The following is a 26,920-nucleotide window of genomic DNA, read 5'->3' as shown; positions in this document are numbered from 1 at the left end:
ATGAATGTGCAACCAACACATCGAATTGTGAACAAGTCTGCAATAATACAATTGGAAGCTTCACATGCAGCTGCCTTCCTGGGTACAGCATCAACGCAACAAATACTTCACATTGTGATGGTAGGACATTTTTATCCAAATATTACATGCATATTACGCTATTAATGGTTTACGATTAGCACTTTGTGAAATGGACATCTAAATAGTTTCGATTGCGATCTGTGAGCTTATGACTTCCAAGATAATCAGTGTCTTGTAATAATGTTGTACACTTATGCGCTTTGCAGACAGGTTGATGCCAGTATGATGGCACCAAGTGCGGTGAAACAACGTATTCTTATACATTCTGAGGACTTCTCAATTAATGCTCATAATTGTGCTTTGTTCTTTATTGGCATACTGTTAATGCTAATCACATATTACTTAACTTGGTGAAAAATGTCCCTTCATGAGGACAGAATAACCACGTATATGTGTACGTTCAAGAAGTTTCTTAAGCACAGCGGAAGAAAACATATTTCACAATTCATGGAATGTCTTTGAAATCTATTGTTGCCAGTTTAGAGTGGATATGAACAAAACAGATTGCATTGCCTGTGCTGTCAGCATGAGTAAGAGATTGGCAAGACTGGTCTCATTGCGATGGAGCAAAGGGAGGAAGCATCGGAAAGGTTTCCTTAGACATCGATGAATGTTCAAAAATCACATAAATTCGCAACGAAATCTTCATCAACACAAATGGATGCTTCATGCCCCTAGTTGTCAAAATGAATTCCACACCCACAGCACAGACTTCCATTTGTGATGCTAGAAATATTTAATTGCACGTTTACTCATCCATTGAGGATTATGGAATTTCAAGCAATGCAGAACACACCAACACTCTGTCAATGAAGATTGGTTGAAAAGAAGTCTTTTCACCTGAATGAAATAAGAAGGAGGTTCAACCTTAAACCCTCTCTCAGTGCAGTTGATTTTGTCAAAATTCACAGTGAGCTGTGTCCAAGGTGAAAGAATTCATCAGTATGTGATGGTTTCAAAGATTATCAACTTGGACCAAAAAAGCTTTGCATTTTGTGCCCATCGACCCACCATGAACCTGTGCACTTCGGCGCTTTGTAGACAGGTTGATGGCAGTATGATGGCACCAAGTGCGGTGAAACAACTTATTCTTATACATGATAAGGACTTCTCCATTTCTGCTCAAAAGTCTGATTTGTCCTCTTTTGGCATATTGTTAATGCTCATCACATATTACTTAACTTGGTGAGGAATGTTCCTTCATGAGGACAGAAAAACCAAGATTATGTGTACGTTCAAGAAGTTTCTTTCTCACAGCAGAGGAAAACAAATTTCACAAATCATAGAATGTATTTGAAATCTATTGTTGCCAGTTTAGAGTGGATATGAACAAAACAGATTGCGCTGTCACCATGAGTAAGAGATTGGCAAGACTGGTCTCATAGCGATGGAGCAAAGGGAGGAAGCATCGGAAAGGTTTCCTTAGACATCGAGGAATGTTCAAAAATCACATAAATTCGCAATGAAATCTTCAACAACACAGATGGGTGCTTCTTACCCCTAGTTGTCAAAATGAATTCCACACCTGCAGCACAGACTTCCATTTGTGATGCTAGAAATATTTAATTGCATGTTTACTCATTCATTGAGGATTATGGAATTTCAAGCAATGCAGGACACACCAACACTCTGTCAATGAAGATTGGTTGAAAATAAATCTTTTGAGCTCCATCTGAATGAAACAAGAAGGAGGCTCTACCTTAAATCGTATTTGCAGTTGAGTTTGTTAAAATTCACAGTCAGCTGTGTACAAGGTGAAAGAATTCAGCAGTAGGTGATAGTTTCAAATATTATCAACTTGGAACAAAAAAGCTATGCAATTTGTGCCCATCGACCCACCATTAACCAATCCTATTTTTGAGCAGAACTTGTAATTGGAGCCTTATAGGTGCGAAGGGGGAATGCAGAAATTGATAGGTTATGCCTCTGATACAGTGGCATGATATCACATGGTTAGATTAGATTAGATTACTTACAGTTTGGATAAAGGCCCTTCGGCCCAACAAGTCCACACCGACCCGCCGAAGCGCAACCCACCCAGACCCACCCAACTATGTTTGCCCCTTCACCTAACACTCCGGGCAACTTAGCATGGCCAATTCATCGATACTGCACATTTTTGGATTGTGGGAGGAAACCGGAGCACTGACCATGTGATATATTTGAGAGAAAAGTTAATGGAGAATTGCTGGCGTTCACGTCATATCATGGTTACTTTCTCTAACATTGTGAGCCAACTTGCAGAACCATAGTTCATATTTCATTTAGACAGATTATAAAAGTATTGTTGTCAGTTCACAAAAGATATTTACATGATAGAGTCCTGAGAAACTGATGAGATCATGTCATGTAAATTTCTAAGGCACTGTCTAATGTCAAACAAAGTCAGTAATCAAAAATTTGAATTTTTTCTGTAGATATAGATGAATGTGCAACCAACAAATCGAATTGTGAACAAGTCTGCCATAATACAATTGGAAGCTTCACATGCAGCTGCCTCCCTGGGTACAGCATCAACGCAACAAACACTTCACGTTGTGATGGTAGGACATATTTATCCAAATATTACATACATATCATGCTATTAATGATTGAAGTTTTGCACTTTGCTGAGTGTACATTAAACAGTTTCAACTGTGAGCTGTGGGGTTATGAGTTACAAGGTAATCAGTGTCTTGTTCCAATGCTGTACACTTCGGCCCATTGTAGACAGGTTGATGGCAGTATGATGGCACCAAGTGCGTTGAAACAACTTATTCTTATACATTCTAAGGACTTCTCCATTTAAGCTCATAACTCTGATTTGTTCTTTGTTGGTATTCTGTTAATGCTCATAACATATTACTTAACTTGGTGAGGAATGTTCCTTCATGAGGACAGAATAACTAAGATTATGTGTACGTTAAATAAGTTTCTTTCTCAAAGCAGAGGAAAACAAATTTCACAATTGTTAGAATGTATTTGAAATTTTTGTTGTCAGTTTAGAGTGGATATTAACAAAACAGATTGCACTGGCTGTGCCGTAGATTGGCAAGACTGGTCTCATAGCAAGTTAGCAAAGCGATGAAGCATCGGAAAGGTTTCCTTAGACATCGATGAATGTTCAAAAATCACATAAATTCGCAACGAAATCTTCATCAACACAAATGGATGCTTCATGCCCCTAGTTGTCAAAATGAATTCCACACCCACAGCACAGACTTCCATTTGTGATGCTAGAAATATTTAATTGCACGTTTACTCATCCATTGAGGATTATGGAATTTCAAGCAATGCAGAACACACCAACGCTCTGTCAATGAAGATTGGTTGAAAAGAAGTCTTTTCACCTGAATGAAATAAGAAGGAGGTTCAACCTTAAACCCTCTCTCAGTGCAGTTGATTTTGTCAAAATTCACAGTCAGCTGTGTCCAAGGTGAAAGAATTCATCAGTATGTGATGGTTTCAAAGATTATCAACTTGGACCAAAAAAGCTTTGCATTTTGTGCCCATCGACCCACCATGAACCTGTGCACTTCGGCGCTTTGTAGACAGGTTGATGGCAGTATGATGGCACCAAGTGCGGTGAAACAACTTATTCTTATACATGATAAGGACTTCTCCATTTCTGCTCAAAAGTCTGATTTGTCCTCTTTTGGCATATTGTTAATGCTCATCACATATTACTTAACTTGGTGAGGAATGTTCCTTCATGAGGACAGAAAAACCAAGATTATGTGTACGTTCAAGAAGTTTCTTTCTCACAGCAGAGGAAAACAAATTTCACAAATCATAGAATGTATTTGAAATCTATTGTTGCCAGTTTAGAGTGGATATGAACAAAACAGATTGCGCTGTCACCATGAGTAAGAGATTGGCAAGACTGGTCTCATAGCGATGGAGCAAAGGGAGGAAGCATCGGAAAGGTTTCCTTAGACATCGAGGAATGTTCAAAAATCACATAAATTCGCAATGAAATCTTCAACAACACAGATGGGTGCTTCTTACCCCTAGTTGTCAAAATGAATTCCACACCTGCAGCACAGACTTCCATTTGTGATGCTAGAAATATTTAATTGCATGTTTACTCATTCATTGAGGATTATGGAATTTCAAGCAATGCAGGACACACCAACACTCTGTCAATGAAGATTGGTTGAAAATAAATCTTTTGAGCTCCATCTGAATGAAACAAGAAGGAGGCTCTACCTTAAATCGTATTTGCAGTTGAGTTTGTTAAAATTCACAGTCAGCTGTGTACAAGGTGAAAGAATTCAGCAGTAGGTGATAGTTTCAAATATTATCAACTTGGAACAAAAAAGCTATGCAATTTGTGCCCATCGACCCACCATTAACCAATCCTATTTTTGAGCAGAACTTGTAATTGGAGCCTTATAGGTGCGAAGGGGGAATGCAGAAATTGATAGGTTATGCCTCTGATACAGTGGCATGATATCACATGGTTAGATTAGATTAGATTACTTACAGTTTGGATAAAGGCCCTTCGGCCCAACAAGTCCACACCGACCCGCCGAAGCGCAACCCACCCAGACCCACCCAACTATGTTTGCCCCTTCACCTAACACTCCGGGCAACTTAGCATGGCCAATTCATCGATCCTGCACATTTTTGGATTGTGGGAGGAAACCGGAGCACTGACCATGTGATATATTTGAGAGAAAAGTTAATGGAGAATTGCTGGCGTTCACGTCATATCATGGTTACTTTCTCTAACATTGTGAGCCAACTTGCAGAACCATAGTTCATATTTCATTTAGACAGATTATAAAAGTATTGTTGTCAGTTCACAAAAGATATTTACATGATAGAGTCCTGAGAAACTGATGAGATCATGTCATGTAAATTTCTAAGGCACTGTCTAATGTCAAACAAAGTCAGTAATCAAAAATTTGAATTTTTTCTGTAGATATAGATGAATGTGCAACCAACAAATCGAATTGTGAACAAGTCTGCAATAATACAATTGGAAGCTTCACATGCAGCTGCCTCCCTGGGTACAGCATCAACGCAACAAACACTTCACGTTGTGATGGTAGGACATTTTTATCCAAATATTACATACATATCATGCTATTAATGATTGAAGTTTTGCACTTTGCTGAGTGTACATTAAACAGTTTCAACTGTGAGCTGTGGGGTTATGAGTTACAAGGTAATCAGTGTCTTGTTCCAATGCTGTACACTTCGGCCCATTGTAGACAGGTTGATGGCAGTATGATGGCACCAAGTGCGTTGAAACAACTTATTCTTATACATTCTAAGGACTTCTCCATTTAGGCTCATAACTCTGATTTGTTCTTTGTTGGTATTCTGTTAATGCTCATAACATATTACTTAACTTGGTGAGGAATGTTCCTTCATGAGGACAGAATAACTAAGATTATGTGTACGTTAAATAAGTTTCTTTCTCAAAGCAGAGGAAAACAAATTTCACAATTGTTAGAATGTATTTGAAATTTTTGTTGTCAGTTTAGAGTGGATATTAACAAAACAGATTGCACTGGCTGTGCCGTAGATTGGCAAGACTGGTCTCATAGCAAGTTAGCAAAGCGATGAAGCATCGGAAAGGTTTCCTTAGACATCGATGAATGTTCAAAAATCACATAAATTCGCAACGAAATCTTCATCAACACAAATGGATGCTTCATGCCCCTAGTTGTCAAAATGAATTCCACACCCACAGCACAGACTTCCATTTGTGATGCTAGAAATATTTAATTGCACGTTTACTCATCCATTGAGGATTATGGAATTTCAAGCAATGCAGGACACACCAACACTCTGTCAATGAAGATTGGTTGAAAAGAAGTCTTTTCACCTGAATGAAATAAGAAGGAGGTTCAACCTTAAACCCTCTCTCAGTGCAGTTGATTTTGTCAAAATTCACAGTCAGCTGTGTCCAAGGTGAAAGAATTCATCAGTATGTGATGGTTTCAAAGATTATCAACTTGGACCAAAAAAGCTTTGCATTTTGTGCCCATCGACCCACCATGAACCTGTGCACTTCGGCGCTTTGTAGACAGGTTGATGGCAGTATGATGGCACCAAGTGCGGTGAAACAACTTATTCTTATACATGATAAGGACTTCTCCATTTCTGCTCAAAAGTCTGATTTGTCCTCTTTTGGCATATTGTTAATGCTCATCACATATTACTTAACTTGGTGAGGAATGTTCCTTCATGAGGACAGAAAAACCAAGATTATGTGTACGTTCAAGAAGTTTCTTTCTCACAGCAGAGGAAAACAAATTTCACAAATCATAGAATGTATTTGAAATCTATTGTTGCCAGTTTAGAGTGGATATGAACAAAACAGATTGCGCTGTCAGCATGAGTAAGAGATTGGCAAGACTGGTCTCATAGAGATGGAGCAAAGGGAGGAAGCATCGGAAAAGTTTCCTTAGACATCGAGGAATGTTCAAAAATCACATAAATTCGCAATGAAATCTTCAACAACACAGATGGGTGCTTCTTACCCCTAGTTGTCAAAATGAATTCCACACCTGCAGCACAGACTTCCATTTGTGATGCTAGAAATATTTAATTGCATGTTTACTCATTCATTGAGGATTATGGAATTTCAAGCAATGCAGGATACACCAACACTCTGTCAATGAAGATTGGTTGAAAATAAATCTTTTGAGCTCCATCTGAATGAAACAAGAAGGAGGCTCTACCTTAAATCGTATTTGCAGTTGAGTTTGTTAAAATTCACAGTCAGCTGTGTACAAGGTGAAAGAATTCAGCAGTAGGTGATAGTTTCAAATATTATCAACTTGGAACAAAAAAGCTATGCAATTTGTGCCCATCGACCCACCATTAACCAATCCTATTTTTGAGCAGAACTTGTAATTGGAGCCTTATAGGTGCGAAGGGGGAATGCAGAAATTGATAGGTTATGCCTCTGATACAGTGGCATGATATCACATGGTTACATTAGATTAGATTACTTACAGTTTGGATAAAAGCCCTTCGGCCCAACAAGTCCACACCGACCCGCCGAAGCGCAACCCACCCAGACCCACCCAACTATGTTTGCCCCTTCACCTAACACTCCGGGCAACTTAGCATGGCCAATTCATCGATCCTGCACATTTTTGGATTGTGGGAGGAAACCGGAGCACTGACCATGTGATATATTTGAGAGAAAAGTTAATGGAGAATTGCTGGCGTTCACGTCATATCATGGTTACTTTCTCTAACATTGTGAGCCAACTTGCAGAACCATAGTTCATATTTCATTTAGACAGATTATAAAAGTATTGTTGTCAGTTCACAAAAGATATTTACATGATAGAGTCCTGAGAAACTGATGAGATCATGTCATGTAAATTTCTAAGGCACTGTCTAATGTCAAACAAAGTCAGTAATCAAAAATTTGAATTTTTTCTGTAGATATAGATGAATGTGCAACCAACAAATCGAATTGTGAACAAGTCTGCCATAATACAATTGGAAGCTTCACATGCAGCTGCCTCCCTGGGTACAGCATCAACGCAACAAACACTTCACGTTGTGATGGTAGGACATTTTTATCCAAATATTACATACATATCATGCTATTAATGATTGAAGTTTTGCACTTTGCTGAGTGTACATTAAACAGTTTCAACTGTGAGCTGTGGGGTTATGAGTTACAAGGTAATCAGTGTCTTGTTCCAATGCTGTACACTTCGGCCCATTGTAGACAGGTTGATGGCAGTATGATGGCACCAAGTGCGTTGAAACAACTTATTCTTATACATTCTAAGGACTTCTCCATTTAGGCTCATAACTCTGATTTGTTCTTTGTTGGTATTCTGTTAATGCTCATAACATATTACTTAACTTGGTGAGGAATGTTCCTTCATGAGGACAGAATAACTAAGATTATGTGTACGTTAAATAAGTTTCTTTCTCAAAGCAGAGGAAAACAAATTTCACAATTGTTGGAATGTATTTGAAATTTTTGTTGTCAGTTTAGAGTGGATATTAACAAAACAGATTGCACTGGCTGTGCCGTAGATTGGCAAGACTGGTCTCATAGCAAGTTAGCAAAGCGATGAAGCATCGGAAAGGTTTCCTTAGACATCGATGAATGTTCAAAAATCACATAAATTCGCAATGAAATCTTCAACAACACAAATGGGTGCTTCTTACCCGTAGTTGTCAAAATGAATTCCACACCCACAGCTCAGACTTCCATTTGTGATGCTAGAAATATTTAATTGCACGTTTACTCTTCCATTGAGGATTATGGAATTTCAAGAAATGCAGGACACACCAACGCTCTGTCAATGAAGATTGATCGAAAATAAGTCTTTTGAGCTTCATCTGAATGAAATAAGGAGGTTCCAACTTAAGCCCTGTCATTGTGCTGTTGAGTTTGTCAAAATTCACAGTCAGCTATGTACAAGGTGAAAGAATTCATCAGTATGTGATGGTTTCAAATATTATCAACTTGGACCAAAAAGCTTTGCATTTTGTGCCCATCGACCCACCATGAACCAATCCTATTTTTGCGCAGAAGTTGTAGTCGGAGCCTTGTAGGTGTGATGGCGGAGTGCAGAAAGTGAAAGGTTATGCCACTAATACAGTCGCATGGCATCACATGGTCATGTGAAATATTTGAGAGAAAGTGTAATGGAGATATGTAGCTGTTCATTCCCAATCATGGCTACTTTCTCGACCATTCTGAGTTAATCTTGCAGAACCATAGTTCATATTTCATTTAGACAGATCATAAAAGTATTGTCGTCAGTTTACAGAAGATATTTTCATGACAGAGTTGTGATAAACTGATGAGATCATGTGATGTAAATTTCTAAGGCACTGTCGAATGTCAAACCAAGTCAGTAAACAAAAATTGGACTTTTTTCTGTAGATATAGATGAATGCGCAACCAACACATCGAATTGTGAACAAGTCTGCCATAATACAATTGGAAGCTTCACATGCAGCTGCCTCCCTGGGTACAGCATCAACGCAACAAACACTTCACATTGTGATGGTAGGATATTGTTATCCAAATATTACATACATATCATGCTATTAATGATTTAAGATTATCACTTTGGGGAATGTGCATCAAACAGTTTCGATTGTGCGTTGTGAGGTTATGACTTACAAGATAATCAGTGTCTTGTTTCAATGCTGTACCCTTCGGCGCTTTGTAGACTGGTTGATGGCAGTATGATGGCACCAAGTGCGGTGAAACAACTTATTCTTATACATGCTAAGGACTTCTCCATTTCTGCTCAAAAGTCTGATTTGTGCTTTGTTGGCATGCTGTTAATGCTCATCACATATTACGAAACTTGGTGAGAAATGTTCCTTCATGAGGACAGAATAACCAAGATTAGGTGTACGTTCAAGAATTTTCTTTCTCACAGCAGAGGAAAACAAATTTCACACTTGTCAGAATGTCTTTGAAATCTGTTGTTGCCAGTTTAGAGTGGAAATTAACAAAACAGATTGCACTGGCTGCGCAGTCAGCATGAGTAGTAGATTGCCGAGATTGGTTTTCATTGCTATGGAGCAAAGGGAGGAAGCATCGGAAAGGTTTCCTTCGACATCGAGGAATGTTCAAAAATCACATAAATTCGCAATGAAATCTTCATCAACACAGATGGATGCTTCATCCCCTCGTTGTCAAAATGAATTCCACGCACGCATAATAGACTTCCATTTGTGATGATAACAATATTTAATTGCACATTGAGGATTATGGAATTTCAAGCAATGCAGGACACACCAATGCTCTGTCAATGAAGATTGATCGAAAATAAGTCTTTTGTGCTTCATCTGAATGAACTAAGAAGGAGGTTCACACTTAAACCCTGTCGTTGTGCTGTTGAGTTTGTCAAAATTCACAGTCAGCTGTGTATAAGGTGAAAGAATTCATCAGTAGGTGAAAGTTTCAAATATTATCAACTTGGACCAAAAAAGCTATGCATTTTGTGCCCATCGACCCACCATTAACCTATCCTATTTTTGAGCAGAAGTTGTAATCAGAGCCTTGTAGGTGTGAGGGGGGAATTCAGAAAGTGATAGGTTATGCCTCTGATACAGTCGCATGACATCACATGGTTAGATTAGATTAGATTACTTACAGTGTGGAAACAGGCCCTTCGGCCCAACAAGTCCACACCGACCCGCTGAAGCGCAACCCACCCAGACCCACCCGACTATGTTTGCCTCTTCACCTAAAATTCCGGGCAACTTAGCATGGCCAATTCATCGATCCTGCACAATTTTGGATTGTGGAGGTAACCGGAGCACTGATCATGTGATATACTTGAGACAAAAGTTAATGGAGAATTGCCGGTGTTCACGTCATATCATGGTTACTTTCTCTAACATTGTGAGCCAACTTGCAGAAACATAGTTCATATTTCATTTAGACAGATTATAAAAGTATTGTTGTCAGTTCACACAAGATATTTACATGATAGAGTCCTGAGAAACTGATGAGATCATGTCATGTAAATTTCTAAGGCACTGTCTAATGTCAAACAAAGTCAGTAATCAAAAATTGGACTTTTTTCTGTAGATATAGATGAATGCGCAACCAACAAATCGAATTGTGAACAAGTCTGCCATAATACAATTGGAAGCTTCACATGCAGCTGCCTCCCTGGGTACAGCATCAACGCAACAAACACTTCACGTTGTGATGGTAGGACATTTTTATCCAAATATTACATACATATCATGCTATTAATGATTGAAGTTTTGCACTTTGCTGAATGTACACCAAACTGTTTCAACTGTGAGCTGTGGGGTTATGAGTTACAAGATAATCAGTGTCTTGTTCCAATGCTGTACACTTCGGCCCTTTGTAGACAGGTTGATGGCAGTATGATGGCACCAAGTGCGTTGAAACAACTTATTCTTATACATTCTAAGGACTTCTCCATTTAGGCTCATAACTCTGATTTGTTCTCTGTTGGTATTCTGTTAATGCTCATCATATATTACTTAACTTGGTGAGGAATGTTCCTTCATGAGGACAGAATAACTAAGATAATGTGTACGGTATACAAGTTTCTTTCTCAAAACAGAGGAAAACAAATTTCACAATTGTTAGAATGTATTTGAAATTTTTGTTGTCAGTTTAGAATGGATATTAACAAAACAGATTGCACTGGCTGTGCAGTAGATTGGCAAGACTGGTCTCATAGCAAGTTAGCAAAGCGATGAAGCATCGGAAAGGTTTCCTTCCACATCGATGAATGTTCAAAAATCACATAAATTCGCAATGAAATCTTCAACAACACAAATGGGTGCTTCATGCCCCTAGTTGTCAAAATGAATTCCACACCCGCAACACAGACTTCCATTTGTGATGCTCGAAATATTTAATTGCACGTTTACACATCCATTGAGGATTATGGAATTTCAAGCAATGCAGGACACACCAACACTCTGTCAATGAAGATTGGTTGAAAAGAAGTCTTTTCATCTGAATGAAATAAGAAGGAGGTTCAACCTTAAACCCTCTCTCAGTGCAGTTGAGTTTCTCAAAATTCAGTCAGCTGTGTACAAGGTGAAAGAATTCATCAGTATGTGATGGTTTCAAAGATTATCAACTTGGACCAAAAAAGCTTTGCATTTTGTGCCCATCGACCCACCATTAATCAGTCCTATTTTTGAGCAGAAGTTGTAATCGGAGCCTTGTAGGTGTGAGGGGGAAACGCAGAAAGTGAAAGGTTATGCCACTAATACAGTCGCATGACATCACATGGTCATGTGATATATTTGAGAGAAAAGGTAATGGAGATATGCAGGTGTTCATTTCCAATCATGGCTACTTTCTCTAACGTTCTGAGTCAAGCTTGCGGAACCATAGTTCATATATCATTGAGACTTGGACTATAGTTTGTATTTCATTTAGACAGATCATAAAAGTATTGTTGTCAGTTTACAGAAGATATTTACATGACAGAGTTCTGAGAAACTGATGAGATCATGTGATGTAAATTTCTAAGGCACTGTCGAATGTCAAACAAAGTCAGTAATCAAAAATTGGACTTTTTTCTGTAGATATAGTTGAATGCGCAACCAACACATCGAATTGTGAACAAGTCTGCCATAATACAATTGGAAGCTTCACATGCAGCTGCCTCCCTGGGTACAGCATCAACGCAACAAACACTTCACGTTGCAATGGTAGGACATTTTTATCCAAATATTACATACATATCATGCTATGAATGATTGAAGTTTTGCACTTTGCTGAATGTACATCAAACAGTTTCAACTGTGAGCTGTGGGGTTATGAGTTACAAGATAATCAATGTCTTGTTCCAATGCTGTACACTTCGGCCCTTTGTAGACAGGTTGATGGCAGTATGATGGCACCAAGTGCGTTGATACAACTTATTCTTATACATTCTAATGACTTCTCCATTTAGGCTCATAACTCTGATTTGTTCTTTGTTGGTATTCTGTTAATGCTCATCACATATTACTTAACTTGGTGATGAATGTTCCTTTATGAGGACAGAATAACTAAGTTAATGTGTAGGGTAAACAAGTTTCTTTCTCAAAGCAGAGGAAAACAAATTTCACAATTGTTAGAATGTATTTGAAATTTTTGTTGTCAGTTTAGAATGGATATTAACAAAACAGATTGCACTGGCTGTGCAGTAGATTGGCAAGACTGGTCTCATAGCAAGTTAGCAAAGCGATGAAGCATCAGAAAGGTTTCCTTCGACATCGATGAATGTTCAAAAATCACATAAATTCGCAATGAAATCTTCAACAACACAAATGGCTGCTTCTTACCCGTAGTTGTCAAAATGAATTCCACACCCGCAGCACAGACTTCCATTTGTGATGCTCGAAATATTTAATTGCACGTTTACACATCCATTGAGGATTATGGAATTTCAAGCAATGCAGGACACACCAATGCTCTGTCAATGAAGATTGATCGAAAATAAGTCTTTTGTGCTTCATCTGAATGAACTAAGAAGGAGGTTCAAACTTAAACCCTGTCGGTGTGCAGTTGAGTTTGTCAAAATTCACAGTCAGCTGTGTACAAGGTGAAAGAATTCATCAGTAGGTGAAAGTTTCAAATATTATCAACTTGGATCAAAAAAGTTATGCATTTTGTGCCCATCGACCCACCATTAACCAATCCTATTTTTGAGCAGAAGTTGTAATCGGAGCCTTGTCGGTGTGAAGGGGGAATGCAGAAAGTGATAGGTTATGCCTCTAATACAATCGCATGACATCACATGGTTAGATTAGATTAGATTACTTACAGTTTGTAAACAGGCCCTTCGGCCCAACAAGTCCACACCGACCCGCCGAAGCGCAACCCACCCAGACCCACCCGACTATGTTTGCCTCTTCACCTAAAATTCCGGGCAACTTAGCATGGCCAATTCATCGATCCTGCATAATTTTGGATTGTGGGAGGTAACCAGAGCACTGATCATGTGATATACTTGAGACAAAAGTTAATGGAGAATTGCCGGTGTTCACGTCATATCATGGTTACTTTCTCTAACATTGTGAGCCAACTTGCAGAACCATAGTTCATATTTCATTTAGACAGATTATAAAAGTATTGTTGCCAGTTCACACAAGATATTTACATAATAGAGTCCTGAGAAACTGATGAGATCATATCATGTAAATTTCTAAGGCACTGTCTAATGTCAAACAAAGTCAGTAATCAAAAATTGGACTTTTTTCTGTAGATATAGATGAATGCGCAACCAACAAATCGAATTGTGAACAAGTCTGCCATAATACAATTGGAAGCTTCACATGCAGCTGCCTCCCTGGGTACAGCATCAACGCAACAAACACTTCACATTGTGATGGTAGGACATTTTTATCCAAATATTACATACATATCATGCTATTAATGATTGAAGTTTTGCACTTTGCTGAGTGTACATCAAACAGTTTCAACTGTGAGCTGTGGGGTTATGAGTTACAAGATAATCAGTGTCTTGTTCCAATGCTGTACACTTCGGCCCTTTGTAGACAGATTGATGGCAGTGTGATGGCACCAAGTGCGTTGAAACAACTTATTCTTATACATTCTAAGGACTTCTCCATTTAGGCTCATAACTCTGATTTGTTCTCTGTTGGTATTCTGTTAATGCTCGTCACATATTACTTAACTTGGTGAGGAATGTTCCTTCATGAGGACAGAATAACTAAGATTATGTGTACGGTATACAAGTTTCTTTCTCAAAGCAGAGGAAAACAAATTTCACAATTGTTAGAATGTATTTGAAATTTTTGTTGTCAGTTTAGAATGGATATTAACAAAACAGATTGCACTGGCTGTGCAGTAGATTGGCAAGACTGGTCTCATAGCAAGTTAGCAAAGCGATGAAGCATCGGAAAGGTTTCCTTCGACATCGATGAATGTTCAAAAATCACATAAATTCGCAATGAAATCTTCAACAACACAAATGGCTGCTTCATGCCCCGAGTTGTCAAAATGAATTCCACACCCACAGCACAGCCTTCCATTTGTGATGCTAGAAATATTTAATTGCATGTTTACACATCCATTGAGGATTATGGAATTTCAAGCAATGCAGGACACACCAACGCTCTGTCAATGAAGATTGATCGAAAATAAGTCTTTTGAGCTTCATCTGAATGAAATAAGAAGGAGGTTCAAACTTAAGCCCTGTCGTTGTGCAGTTGAGTTTGTCAAAATTCACAGTCAGCTGTGTACAAGGTGAAAGAATTCATCAGTATGTGATGGTTTCAAATATTATCAACTTGGACCAAAAAAGCTTTGCATTTTGTGCCCATCGACCCACCATTAATCAGTCCTATTTTTGAGCAGAAGTTGTAATCAGAGCCTTGTAGGTGTGAGGGGGGAATTCAGAAAGTGATAGGTTATGCCACTAATACAGTCGCATGACATCACATGGTCATGTGATATATTTGAGAGAAAAGGTAATGGAGATATGCAGGTTTTCATTTCCAATCATGGCTACTTTCTCTAACATTCTGAGTCAAGCTTGCGGAACCATAGTTCATATATCATTGAGACTTGGACTATAGTTTGTATTACATTTAGACAGATCATAAAAGTATTGTGGTCAGTTTACAGAAGATATTTACATGACAGAGTTCTGAGAAACTGATGAGATCATGTGATGTAAATTTCCAAGGCACTGTCGAATGTCAAACAAAGTCAGTAATCAAAAATTGGACTTTTTTCTGTAGATATAGATGAATGCGCAACCAACACATCGAATTGTGAACAAGTCTGCCATAATACAATTGGAAGCTTCACATGCAGCTGCCTCCCTGGGTACAGCATCAACGCAACAAACACTTCACGTTGCAATGGTAGGACATTTTTATCCAAATATTACATACATATCATGCTATTAATGATTGAAGTTTTGCACTTTGCTGAATGTACATCAAACAGTTTCAAATGTGAGCTGTGGGGTTATGAGTTACAAGATAATCAATGTCTTGTTCCAATGCTGGACACTTCGGCCCTTTGTAGACAGGTTGATGGCAGTATGATGGCACCAAGTGCGTTGATACAACTTATTCTTATACATTCTAATGACTTCTCCATTTAGGCTCATAACTCTGATTTGTTCTTTGTTGGTATTCTGTTAATGCTCATCACATATTACTTAACTTGGTGAGGAATGTTCCTTCATGAGGACAGAATAACTAAGATAATGTGTAGGGTAAACAAGTTTCTTTCTCAAAACAGAGGAAAACAAATTTCACAATTGTTAGAATGTATTTGAAATTTTTGTTGTCAGTTTAGAATGGATATTAACAAAACAGATTGCACTGGCTGTGCAGTAGATTGGCAAGACTGGTCTCATAGCAAGTTAGCAAAGCGATGAAGCATCGGAAAGGTTTCCTTCCACATCGATGAATGTTCAAAAATCACATAAATTCGCAATGAAATCTTCAACAACACAAATGGCTGCTTCTTACCCGTAGTTGTCAAAATGAATTCCACGCCTACAGCACAGACTTCCATTTGTGATGCTCGAAATATTTAATTGCACGTTTACACATCCATTGAGGATTATGGAATTTCAAGCAATGCAGGACACACCAATGCTCTGTCAATGAAGATTGATCGAAAATAAGTCTTTTGTGCTTCATCTGAATGAACTAAGAAGGAGGTTCAAACTTAAACCCTGTCGTTGTGCAGTTGAGTTTGTCAAAATTCACAGTCAGCTGTGTATAAGGTGAAAGAATTCATCAGTAGGTGAAAGTTTCAAATATTATCAACTTGGACCAAAAAAGCTATGCATTTTGTGCCCATCGACCCACCATTAACCAATCCTATTTTTGAGCAGAAGTTGTAATCAGAGCCTTGTAGGTGTGAGGGGGGAATTCAGAAAGTGATAGGTTATGCCTCTGATACAGTCGCATGACATCACATGGTTAGATTAGATTAGATTACTTACAGTGTGGAAACAGGCCCTTCGGCCCAACAAGTCCACACCGACCCACCCAGACCCACCCGACTATGTTTGCCCCTTCACCTATCACTCCGGGCAACTTAGCATGACCAATTCATCGATCCTGCACATTTTTGGATTGTGGGACGAAACCGGAGCACTGATCATGTGATATACTTGAGACAAAAGTTAATGGAGAATTGCCGGTGTTCACGTCATATCATGGTTACTTTCTCTAACATTGTGAGCCAACTTGCAGAACCATAGTTGATATTTCATTTAGACAGATTATAAAAGTATTGTTGTCAGTTCACACAAGATATTTACATGATAGAGTCCTGAGAAACTGATGAGATCATGTCATGTAAATTTCCAAGGCACTGTCTAATGTCAAACAAAGTCAGTAATCAAAAATTTGAATTTTTTCTGTAGATATAGATGAATGCGCAACCAACACATCGAATTGTGAACAAGTCTGCCATAATACAATTGGAAGCTTCACATGCAGCTGCCTCCCTGGGTACAGCATCAACGCAACAAACACTTCACATTGTGATGGTAGGATATTGTTATCCAAATATTACATACATATCATGCTATTAATGATTTAAGATTATCACTTTGGGGAATGTGCATCAAACAGTTTCGATTGTGAGTTGTGAGGTTATGACTTCCAAGATAATCAGTGTCTTGTTCCAATGCTGTACACTTTGGCGCTTTGTAGACTGGTTGATGGCAGTATGATGGCACCAAGTGCGGTGAAACAACTTATTCTTATACATGCTAAGGACTTGTCCATTTCTGCTCAAAAGTCTGATTTGTGCTTTGTTGACATGCTGTTAATGATCATCACATATTATTTAACTTGGTGAGAAATGTTCCTTCATGAGGACAGAATAACCACGTTTATGTGTACGTTCAAGAAGTTTCTTTCTCACAGCAGAGGAAAACAAATTTCACAATTGTCAGAATGTCTTTGAAATCTGTTGTTGCCAGTTTAGAGTGAAAATTAACAAAACAGATTGCACTGGCTGCGCAGTCAGCATGAGTAGTAGATTGCCAGGATTGGTTCCCATAGCGATGGAGCAAAGGGAGGAAGCATCGGAAAGGTTTCCTTAGACATCGATGAATGTTCAAAAATCACATAAATTCGCAATGAAATCTTCATCAACACAAATGGATGCTTCATGCCCTAGTTGTCAAAATGAATTCCACGCACGCATAACAGACTTCCATTTGTGATGATAACAATATTTAATTGCACATTGAGGATTATGGAATTTCAAGCAATGCAGGACACACCAATGCTCTGTCAATGAAGATTGATCGAAAATAAGTCTTTTGTGCTTCATCTGAATGAACTAAGAAGGAGGTTCAAACTTAAACCCTGTCGGTGTGCAGTTGAGTTTGTCAAAATTCACAGTCAGCTGTGTACAAGGTGAAAGAATTCATCAGTAGGTGAAAGTTTCAAATATTATCAACTTGGATCAAAAAAGTTATGCATTTTGTGCCCATCGACCCACCATTAACCAATCCTATTTTTGAGCAGAAGTTGTAATCGGAGCCTTGTCGGTGTGAAGGGGGAATGCAGAAAGTGATAGGTTATGCCTCTAATACAGTCGCATGACATCACATGGTTAGATTAGATTAGATTACTTACAGTTTGTAAACAGGCCCTTCGGCCCAACAAGTCCACACCGACCCGCCGAAGCGCAACCCACCCAGACCCACCCGACTATGTTTGCCTCTTCACCTAAAATTCCGGGCAACTTAGCATGGCCAATTCATCGATCCTGCATAATTTTGGATTTTGCGAGGTAACCGGAGCACTGATCATGTGATATACTTGAGACAAAAGTTAATGGAGAATTGCCGGTGTTCACGTCATATCATGGTTACTTTCTCTAACATTGTGAGCCAACTTGCAGAACCATAGTTCATATTTCATTTAGACAGATTATAAAAGTATTGTTGCCAGTTCACACAAGATATTTACATAATAGAGTCCTGAGAAACTGATGAGATCATATCATGTAAATTTCTAAGGCACTGTCTAATGTCAAACAAAGTCAGTAATCAAAAATTGGACTTTTTTCTGTAGATATAGATGAATGTGCAACCAACAAATCGAATTGTGAACAAGTCTGCCATAATACGATTGGAAGCTTCACATGCAGCTGCCTTCCTGGGTACAGCATCAACGCAACAAACACTTCACGTTGTGATGGTAGGACATTTTTATCCAAATATTACATACATATCATGCTATTAATGATTGAAGTTTTGCACTTTGCTGAGTGTACATCAAACAGTTTCAACTGTGAGCTGTGGGGTTATGAGTTACAAGATAATCAGTGTCTTGTTCCAATGCTGTACACTTCGGCCCTTTGTAGACAGGTTGATGGCAGTGTGATGGCACCAAGTGCGTTGAAACAACTTATTCTTATACATTCTAAGGACTTCTCCATTTAGGCTCATAACTCTGATTTGTTCTCTGTTGGTATTCTGTTAATGCTCGTCACATATTACTTAACTTGGTGAGGAATGTTCCTTCATGAGGACAGAATAACTAAGATTATGTGTACGGTATACAAGTTTCTTTCTCAAAGCAGAGGAAAACAAATTTCACAATTGTTAGAATGTATTTGAAATTTTTGTTGTCAGTTTAGAATGGATATTAACAAAACAGATTGCACTGGCTGTGCAGTAGATTGGCAAGACTGGTCTCATAGCAAGTTAGCAAACGATGAAGCATCGGAAAGGTTTCTTTCGACATCGATGAATGTTCAAAAATCACATAAATTCGCAATGAAATCTTCAACAACACAAATGGATGCTTCATGCCCCTAGTTGTCAAAATGAATTCCACACCCGCAGCACAGCCTTCCATTTGTGATGCTAGAAATATTTAATTGCACGTTTACTCATCCATTGAGGATTATGGAATTTCAAGCAATGCAGGACACACCAACGCTCTGTCAATGAAGATTGATCGAAAATAAGTCTTTTGAGCTTCATCTGAATGAAATAAGAAGGAGGTTCAAACTTAAGCCCTGTCGTTGTGCAGTTGAGTTTGTCAAAATTCACAGTCAGCTGTGTACAAGGTGAAAGAATTCATCAGTATGTGATGGTTTCAAATATTATCAACTTGGACCAAAAAAGCTTTGCATTTTGTGCCCATCGACCCACCATTAATCAGTCCTATTTTTGAGCAGAAGTTGTAATCGGAGCCTTGTAGGTGTGAGGGGGAAATGCAGAAAGTGAAAGGTTATGCCACTAATACAGTCGCATGACATCACATGGTCATGTGATATATTTGAGAGAAAAGGTAATGGAGATATGCAGGTTTTCATTTCCAATCATGGCTACTTTCTCTAACATTCTGAGTCAAGCTTGCGGAACCATAGTTCATATATCATTGAGACTTGGACTATAGTTTGTATTACATTTAGACAGATCATAAAAGTATTGTTGTCAGTTTACAGAAGATATTTACATGACAGAGTTCTGAGAAACTGATGAGATCATGTGATGTAAATTTCCAAGGCACTGTCGAATGTCAAACAAAGTCAGTAATCAAAAATTGGACTTTTTTCTGTAGATATAGATGAATGCGCAACCAACACATCGAATTGTGAACAAGTCTGCCATAATACAATTGGAAGCCTCACATGCAGCTGCCTCCCTGGGTACAGCATCAACGCAACAAACACTTCACATTGTGATGGTAGGACATTGTTATCCAAATATTACATACATATCATGCTATTAATGATTTAAGATTATCACTTTGGGGAATGTGCATCAAACAGTTTCGATTGTGAGTTGTGAGGTTATGACTTCCAAGATAATCAGTGTCTTGTTCCAATGCTGTACACTTTGGCGCTTTGTAGACTGGTTGATAGCAGTATGATGGCACCAAGTGCAGTGAAACAACTTATTCTTATACATTCCAAGGACTTCTCCATTTCTGCTCAAAAGTCTGATTTGTGCTTTGTTGGCATGCTGTTAATGATCATCACATATTACTTAACTTGGTGAGAAATGTTCCTTCATGAGGACAGAATAACCAAGATTATGTGTACGTTCAAGAATTTTCTTTCTCACAGCAGAGGAAAACAAATTTCACACTTGTCAGAATGTCTTTGAAATCTGTTGTTGCCAGTTTAGATTGGAAATTAACAAAACAGATTGCACTGGCTGCGCTGTCAGCATGAGTAGTAGATTGCCGAGATTGGTTTTCATTGCTATGGAGCAAAGGGAGGAAGCATCGGAAAGGTTTCCTTAGACATCGATGAATGTTCAAAAACCACATAAATTCGCAATGAAATCTTCAACAACACAAATGGATGCTTCATCCCCTAGTTGTCAAAATGAATTCCACGCCCACAGCACAGACTTCCATTTGTGATGATAACAATATTTAATTGCACGTTGAGGATTATGGAATTTCAAGCAATGCAGGACACACCAATGCTCTGTCAATGAAGATTGATCGAAAATAAGTCTTTTGAGCTCCATCTGTATGTAATAAGAAGGAGTTTCAACCTTAAACCCTGTCGCTGTGCAGTTGAGTTTGTCAAAATTCAAAGTCAGCTGTGTATAAGGTGTAAGAATTCATCAGTAGGTGAAAGTTTCAAATATTATCAACTTGGACCAAAAAAGCTATTGTGCCCATCTATTCTCCATTAACCAATTCAATTTTTGAGCAGAGATTGTAGTCGGAGCCTTGTAGGTGTGATGGCGGAGTGCAGAAAGTGAAGGCTTATGCCACAAATACAGTCGCATGACATCACATGGTTAGATTAGATTAGATAACTTGCAGTGTGGAAACAGGCCCTTCGACAACACAAGTCCACACCGACCCGCCGAAGTGCAAGCCATCCAGACCAACCCCACTACATTCGCCCCTTCACCTAACACTAGGGGCAAATTAGCATGGCCAATTCATCGATCCTGCACATTTTTGGATTGTGGGAATAAACCGGAGCACCGGTCATGTCATATATTTGAGACAAAAGTTCATGTCATATCATGGCTACTTTCTCTAACATTCTGAGTCAAGTTTGCAAAAGGATAGTTCATATTTCATTTAGACAGATTATAAAAGTATTGTTGTCAATTTACAGAAGATATTTACATGATAGAGTCCTGAGAAACTGATGAGATCATGTCATGTAAATTTCTAAGGCACTGTCTAATGTCAACAATGTCAGTAACCAAAAATTGGACTTTTTTATGTCGATATGCAAGGGGCCTAACAGGGAAGGCAGATGAACTCAGAGCATGGTTAGGAACATGGGACTGGGATATCATAGCAATTACGGAAACATGGCTCAGGGATGGGCAGGACTGGCAACTTAATTTTCCAGGATACAAATGCTACAGGAAGGATAGAAAGGGAGGAAAAAGAGGAGGGGGAGTGGCATTTTTGATAAGGGATAGCATTACAACTGTGCTGAGGGAGGATATTCCCGGAAATACATCCACAGAAGTTATTTGGGTGAAACTGAGAAATAAGAAAGGGATGATCGCCTTATTGGGATTGTATTATGGACCCCCTAATAGTCAGGGGGAAATTGAGAAACAAACTTGTAAGGATATCTCAGCTATCTGTAAGAATAATAGGGTGATTATGGTAGGGGATTTTAACTTTCCACACATCAACTGGGACTGCCATAGTGTTAAAGGTTTAGATGGGAGAGGAATTTCTTAAGTGTGTAAAAGTCAATTTTCTGATTCAGTTTGTAGATGTACCTACTAGAGAATGTGCAAAACTTGACCTACTCTTGGGAAATAAGGCAGGGCAGGTGACTGAGGTGACAGTGGGGCCAGTGACCATAATTCTATTCGTTTTAAAATAATGATGGAAAAGGATAGACCAGATCTAAAAGTTGAAGTTCTAAATTGGAGAAAGGCCAATTTTGACGGTATTAGGCAAGAACTTTCAAAAGCTGATTGGAGGCAGATGTTCGCAGGTAAAGGGATGGCTGGAAAATGGGAAGCCTTCAGAAATGAGATAACAAGAATCCAGAGAAAGTATATTCCTGTCAGGGTGAAAGGGAAGGCTGAAACTTTATTGCTGGAACAGCACAGCAGGTCAGGCAGCATCCAGGGAATAGGAGATTCGACGCTTCGGGCACAGGCCCTTCCTCAGGAATCCCCGAAGCGTTGAATCTCCTGTTCCCTGGATGCTGCCTGACCTGCTGTGCTGTTCCAGCAATAAAGTTTCAACTTTGATCTCCAGCATCTGCAGACCTCACTTTCTCCTGAAAGGGAAGGCTGGTAAGTATAGGGAATGCTGGATGACAAAAGAAACTGAGGGAGAAAGTGAAGGCTGCAGATGCTGGAGATCAGAGCTGAAAATGTGTTGCTGGAAAAGCGCAGCAGGTCAGGCAGCATCCAAGGAACAGGAGAATCGACGTTTCGGGCATAAGCCCTTCTTCAGGAATGACCTGAAGAAGGGCTTATGCCCGAAACGTCGATTCTCCTGTTCCTTGGATGCTGCCTGACCTGCTGTGCTTTTCCAGCAACACATTTTCAGAAAAGAAATTGAGGGTTTGGTTAAGAAAAAGAAGGAAGCATATGTCAGATACAGACAGGATAGATCGAGTGAATCCTTAGAAGAGTATAAAGGAAGTAGGAGTATACTTAAGGGGGAAATCGGGAGGGCAAAACGGGGACATGAGATAGCTTTGGCAAATTAGATTAGATTAGATTACTTACAGTGTGGAAACAGGCCCTTCGGCCCAACAAGTCCACACCGACCCGCCGAAGCGCAACCCACCCATACCCCTACATTTACCCCTTTAACCTAACACTATGGGCAATTTAGCATGGCCAATTCACCTGACCCGCACATCTTTGTGACTGTGGGAGGAAACCGGAGCACCCGGAGGAAACCCACGCAGACACGGGGAGAATGTGCAAACTCCACACAGTCAGTCGCCTGAGGCGGGAATTGAACCCGGGTCTCTGGCGCTGTGAGGCAGCAGTGCTAACCACTGTGCCACCGTGCCGCCAAATAGAATTAAGGAGAATCCAAAGGGGTTTTACAAATATATTAAGGACAAAAGGGTAACTAGGGAGAGAATGGGGCCCCTTAAAGATCAGCAGGGCAGCCCTTGTGTGGAGCCACAGAAAACTGGGGAGATACTAAATGAATATTTTGCATCAGTATTTACTGTGGAATAGGATATGGAAGGTATAAATTGTTGGGAAATAGATGGTGACATCTTGCAAAATGTCCAAATTACAGAGGAGGAAGTGCTGGATGTCTTTAAACGGTTAAAGGTGGATAAATCCCCAGGACCTGATCAGGTGTACACTAGAACTCTGTGGGAAGCTAGAGAAGTGATTGCTGGGCCTCTTGCTGAGATATTTGTATCATCGATAGTCACAGGTGAGGTACCGGAAGACTGGAGGTTGGCAAACGTGATGCCACTGTTTAAGAAGGGTGGTAAGGACAAGCCAGGGAATTTTAGACCGGTGAGCCTGACCTCGGTGGTGGGCAAGTTGTTGGAGGGAATCCTGAGGGACAGGATGTACATGTATTTGAAAAGGCAAGGACTGATTTGGGATACTCAACATGGCTTTGTGCATGGGAAATCATGTCTCACAAACTTGATTGAGTTTTTTGAAGAAGTATCAAAGAAGATTGATGAGGGCAGAGCAGTAGATGTGATCTATATGGACTTTAGTAAGACGTTCGACAAGGTTCCCCATGGAAGACTGATTAGCAAGGTTAGATCTCATGGAATACAGGGAGAACTAGCCATTTGGCTACAGAACTGGCTCACAGGTAGAAGACAGAGGGTGGTGGCGGAGGGTTGTTTTTCAGACTAGAGGCCTGTGACCAGTGGAGTGTCACACGGATCGGTGCTGGGCCCTCTAGTTTTTGTCATTTACATAAATGATTTGGATGCGAGCATAAGAGGTGCAGTTAGTAAGTTTGCAGATGACACCAAAATTGGAGGTGTAGTGGACAGTGAAGAGGGTTACCTCAGATTATAACAGGATCTTGACCAGATGGGCCAATGGACTGAGAAGTGGCAGATGGAGTTTAATTCAGATAAATGAGAGGTGCTGCATTTTGGGAAAGCAAATCTTAGCAGGACTTATACACTTAATGGTCAGGTCCTAGGGAGTGTTGCTGAACAAAGAGACGTTGGAGTGCAGGTTCATAGCTCCTTGAAAGTGGAGTCGCAGGTAGATAAGATAGTGAAGAAGGCATTTGGTACAAAATTATGAGGGGCATGGATAGGATAAATAGGCAAAGTCTTTTCCCTGGGGTCGGGGAGTCCAGAACTAGAGGGCAGAGGTTTAGGGTAGGAGGGGAAAGATATAAAAGAGACCTAACGGGCATCTTTTTCATGCAGAGGGTGGTACGTGTTTGGAATGAGCTGCCAGAGGATGTGGTGGAGGCTGGTACAAATGCAACATTTAAGAGGCATTTGGATGGGTATATGATTAGGAAGGGTTTGGAGGAATATGGGCCGGGTGCTGGCATGTGGGACAAATTGGGTTGGGATATCTAGTCGGCATGGACGGTTTGGACCGAAGGGTCTGTTTCCATGCTGTACATCTCTATGAGTCTATGACTCTATATAGATGAATGCGCAACCAACACATCGAATTGTGAACAAGTCTGCAATAATACAATTGGAAGCTTCACATGCAGCTGCCTTCCTGGGTACAGCATCAACGCAACAAACACTTCACGTTGTGATGGTAGGACATTGTTATCCAAATATTACATACATATCACGCTGTTAATGATTTAAGATTATCACTTTTGGGGAATGTACATCAAGCAGTTTCGATTGTGAGCTGTGAGCTAATGACTTACAAGATAATCAGTGGTTTGTTCCAATGCTGCACACTTTGGTGCTTTGTAGGCAAGTTGATGGCAGTATGATGGCACCAAGTGCGTTGAAACAATGTATTCTTATACATTAACCAATGTTATTGTTGAGCTGAATTTGTGATGCCACTCATACAATCACAGGGCAACACATTGTCACGTGATATATTTGTGAGAAAAGGTAATGGTAATTTGCAGGTGTTCATGTCGAATCACACCCTCTTTCTCTAAAATTCTGTGTCAAGCTTGAAGAACTACAGTTTCTATTTCAATTCGAGAGATCAGAAAATGTATGGTTGTGAATTTACAAAAGATGTTGACATGACAGAGTCCTGAGATAGTGATGCGATCATGTAATATAAATTTCCCAGGTTTTGTTAGACATTGATGAATGTTCAAAAATCACATAATATTGCGATCATATCTTCGACAACACAAATAGGCGCATCATCCATGTTGTTGCCAAAATAAAATCCACACCCACAAGGCACATTTCCATTTGTGATGTTGGAAATGTTTAATTGCGCGTGTTCTCAGACACTGATCATTTTGGAATTCATAACAAAGCAGAGAATACAAAAGCTCTGTTAATTTGGATCGATTGAAGTCACATCTTTTGAGCTCCGTCTAAATGAAATAACCAGGAGTTTCAAACTGAAACCCTATCGCTGTGCATTGGACTTTGTCTACATTCAGAGTCAGTTCTGGGCAAGGAGAAAGAATTCATCAGTGGGTGATGGTTTCACAGATTATTGAATTGGACCAAAAAGGCTATGCATTTTGTGCCCATGAACTCGCCATTAACCAATCTTATTGTTGAGCAGAAATTGTAGTTAGAACCTTGCAGGTATGAGGGGGAAGTGTAGAAAATGAAATGTCATGCCACTGATACAATCGCATGGCCCCACATGGCCATGTGATATATTTGTGAGCAACCCCGTAGTAGGTATACGCAGGTGTACATGTCTAATCATGGCTACTTTCTCTAAAATTCTGGGTCAAGCTTGAAGAGCCAGGGATTATATTTCATTTAGAGAAATCATAAAATGTATTGTTGTTAGTTCTCAGAAGATGATGACATGACAGAAAACTGAGAAACTGATGAGACCATGGGATGTAAATTTCTAGGGCACTGTCCAATGTCAAACAAAGTCAGTAATCAAAAATTGAATTTTTTTCTGTAGATATAGATGAATGCGCAACCAACACATCGAATTGTGAACAAGTCTGCAATAATACAATTGGAAGCTTCACATGCAGCTGCCTTCCTGGATACAGCATCAACGCAACAAACACTTCACGTTGTGATGGTAGGACATTGTTATCCAAATATTACATACATATCATGCTATTAATGATTGAAGTTTTGCACTTTGCTGAATGTACATCAAACAGTTTCAACTGTGAGCTGTGGGGTTATGAGTTACAAGATAATCAGTGTCTTGTTCCAATGCTGTACACTTCGGCCCTTTGTAGACAGGTTGATGCCAGTATGATGGCACCAAGTGCGTTGAAACAACTTATTCTTATACATTCTAAGGACTTCTCCATTCAGGCTCATTAG

The 26,920-nt window shown here is 39.4% G+C and overlaps 1 protein-coding gene across 1 annotated transcript; it reads left to right on the top strand.

Moving 5' to 3' along the window:
- Nucleotides 1–26,920, top strand: LOC122546277 (uncharacterized). The gene is made up of 13 exons (XM_087993955.1): nucleotides 1–82; nucleotides 2,499–2,624; nucleotides 4,988–5,113; nucleotides 7,477–7,602; nucleotides 8,945–9,070; nucleotides 10,613–10,738; nucleotides 12,106–12,231; nucleotides 13,773–13,898; nucleotides 15,274–15,399; nucleotides 16,926–17,051; nucleotides 18,595–18,720; nucleotides 20,095–20,220; nucleotides 26,541–26,920. The coding sequence occupies exons 1-13, from the start codon at nucleotides 1–3 to the stop codon at nucleotides 26,918–26,920; spliced, it is 1,848 nt and encodes a 615-aa protein (XP_087850081.1).

The sequence above is a fragment of the Chiloscyllium plagiosum genome, unplaced genomic scaffold (assembly GCF_037043375.1).
Source record: "Chiloscyllium plagiosum isolate Xiang-an unplaced genomic scaffold, Cpla_swu_hap1 HiC_scaffold_13, whole genome shotgun sequence".
NCBI lineage: Eukaryota > Metazoa > Chordata > Chondrichthyes > Orectolobiformes > Hemiscylliidae > Chiloscyllium > Chiloscyllium plagiosum.
This window is presented reverse-complemented; position numbering and strand designations above follow the sequence as displayed.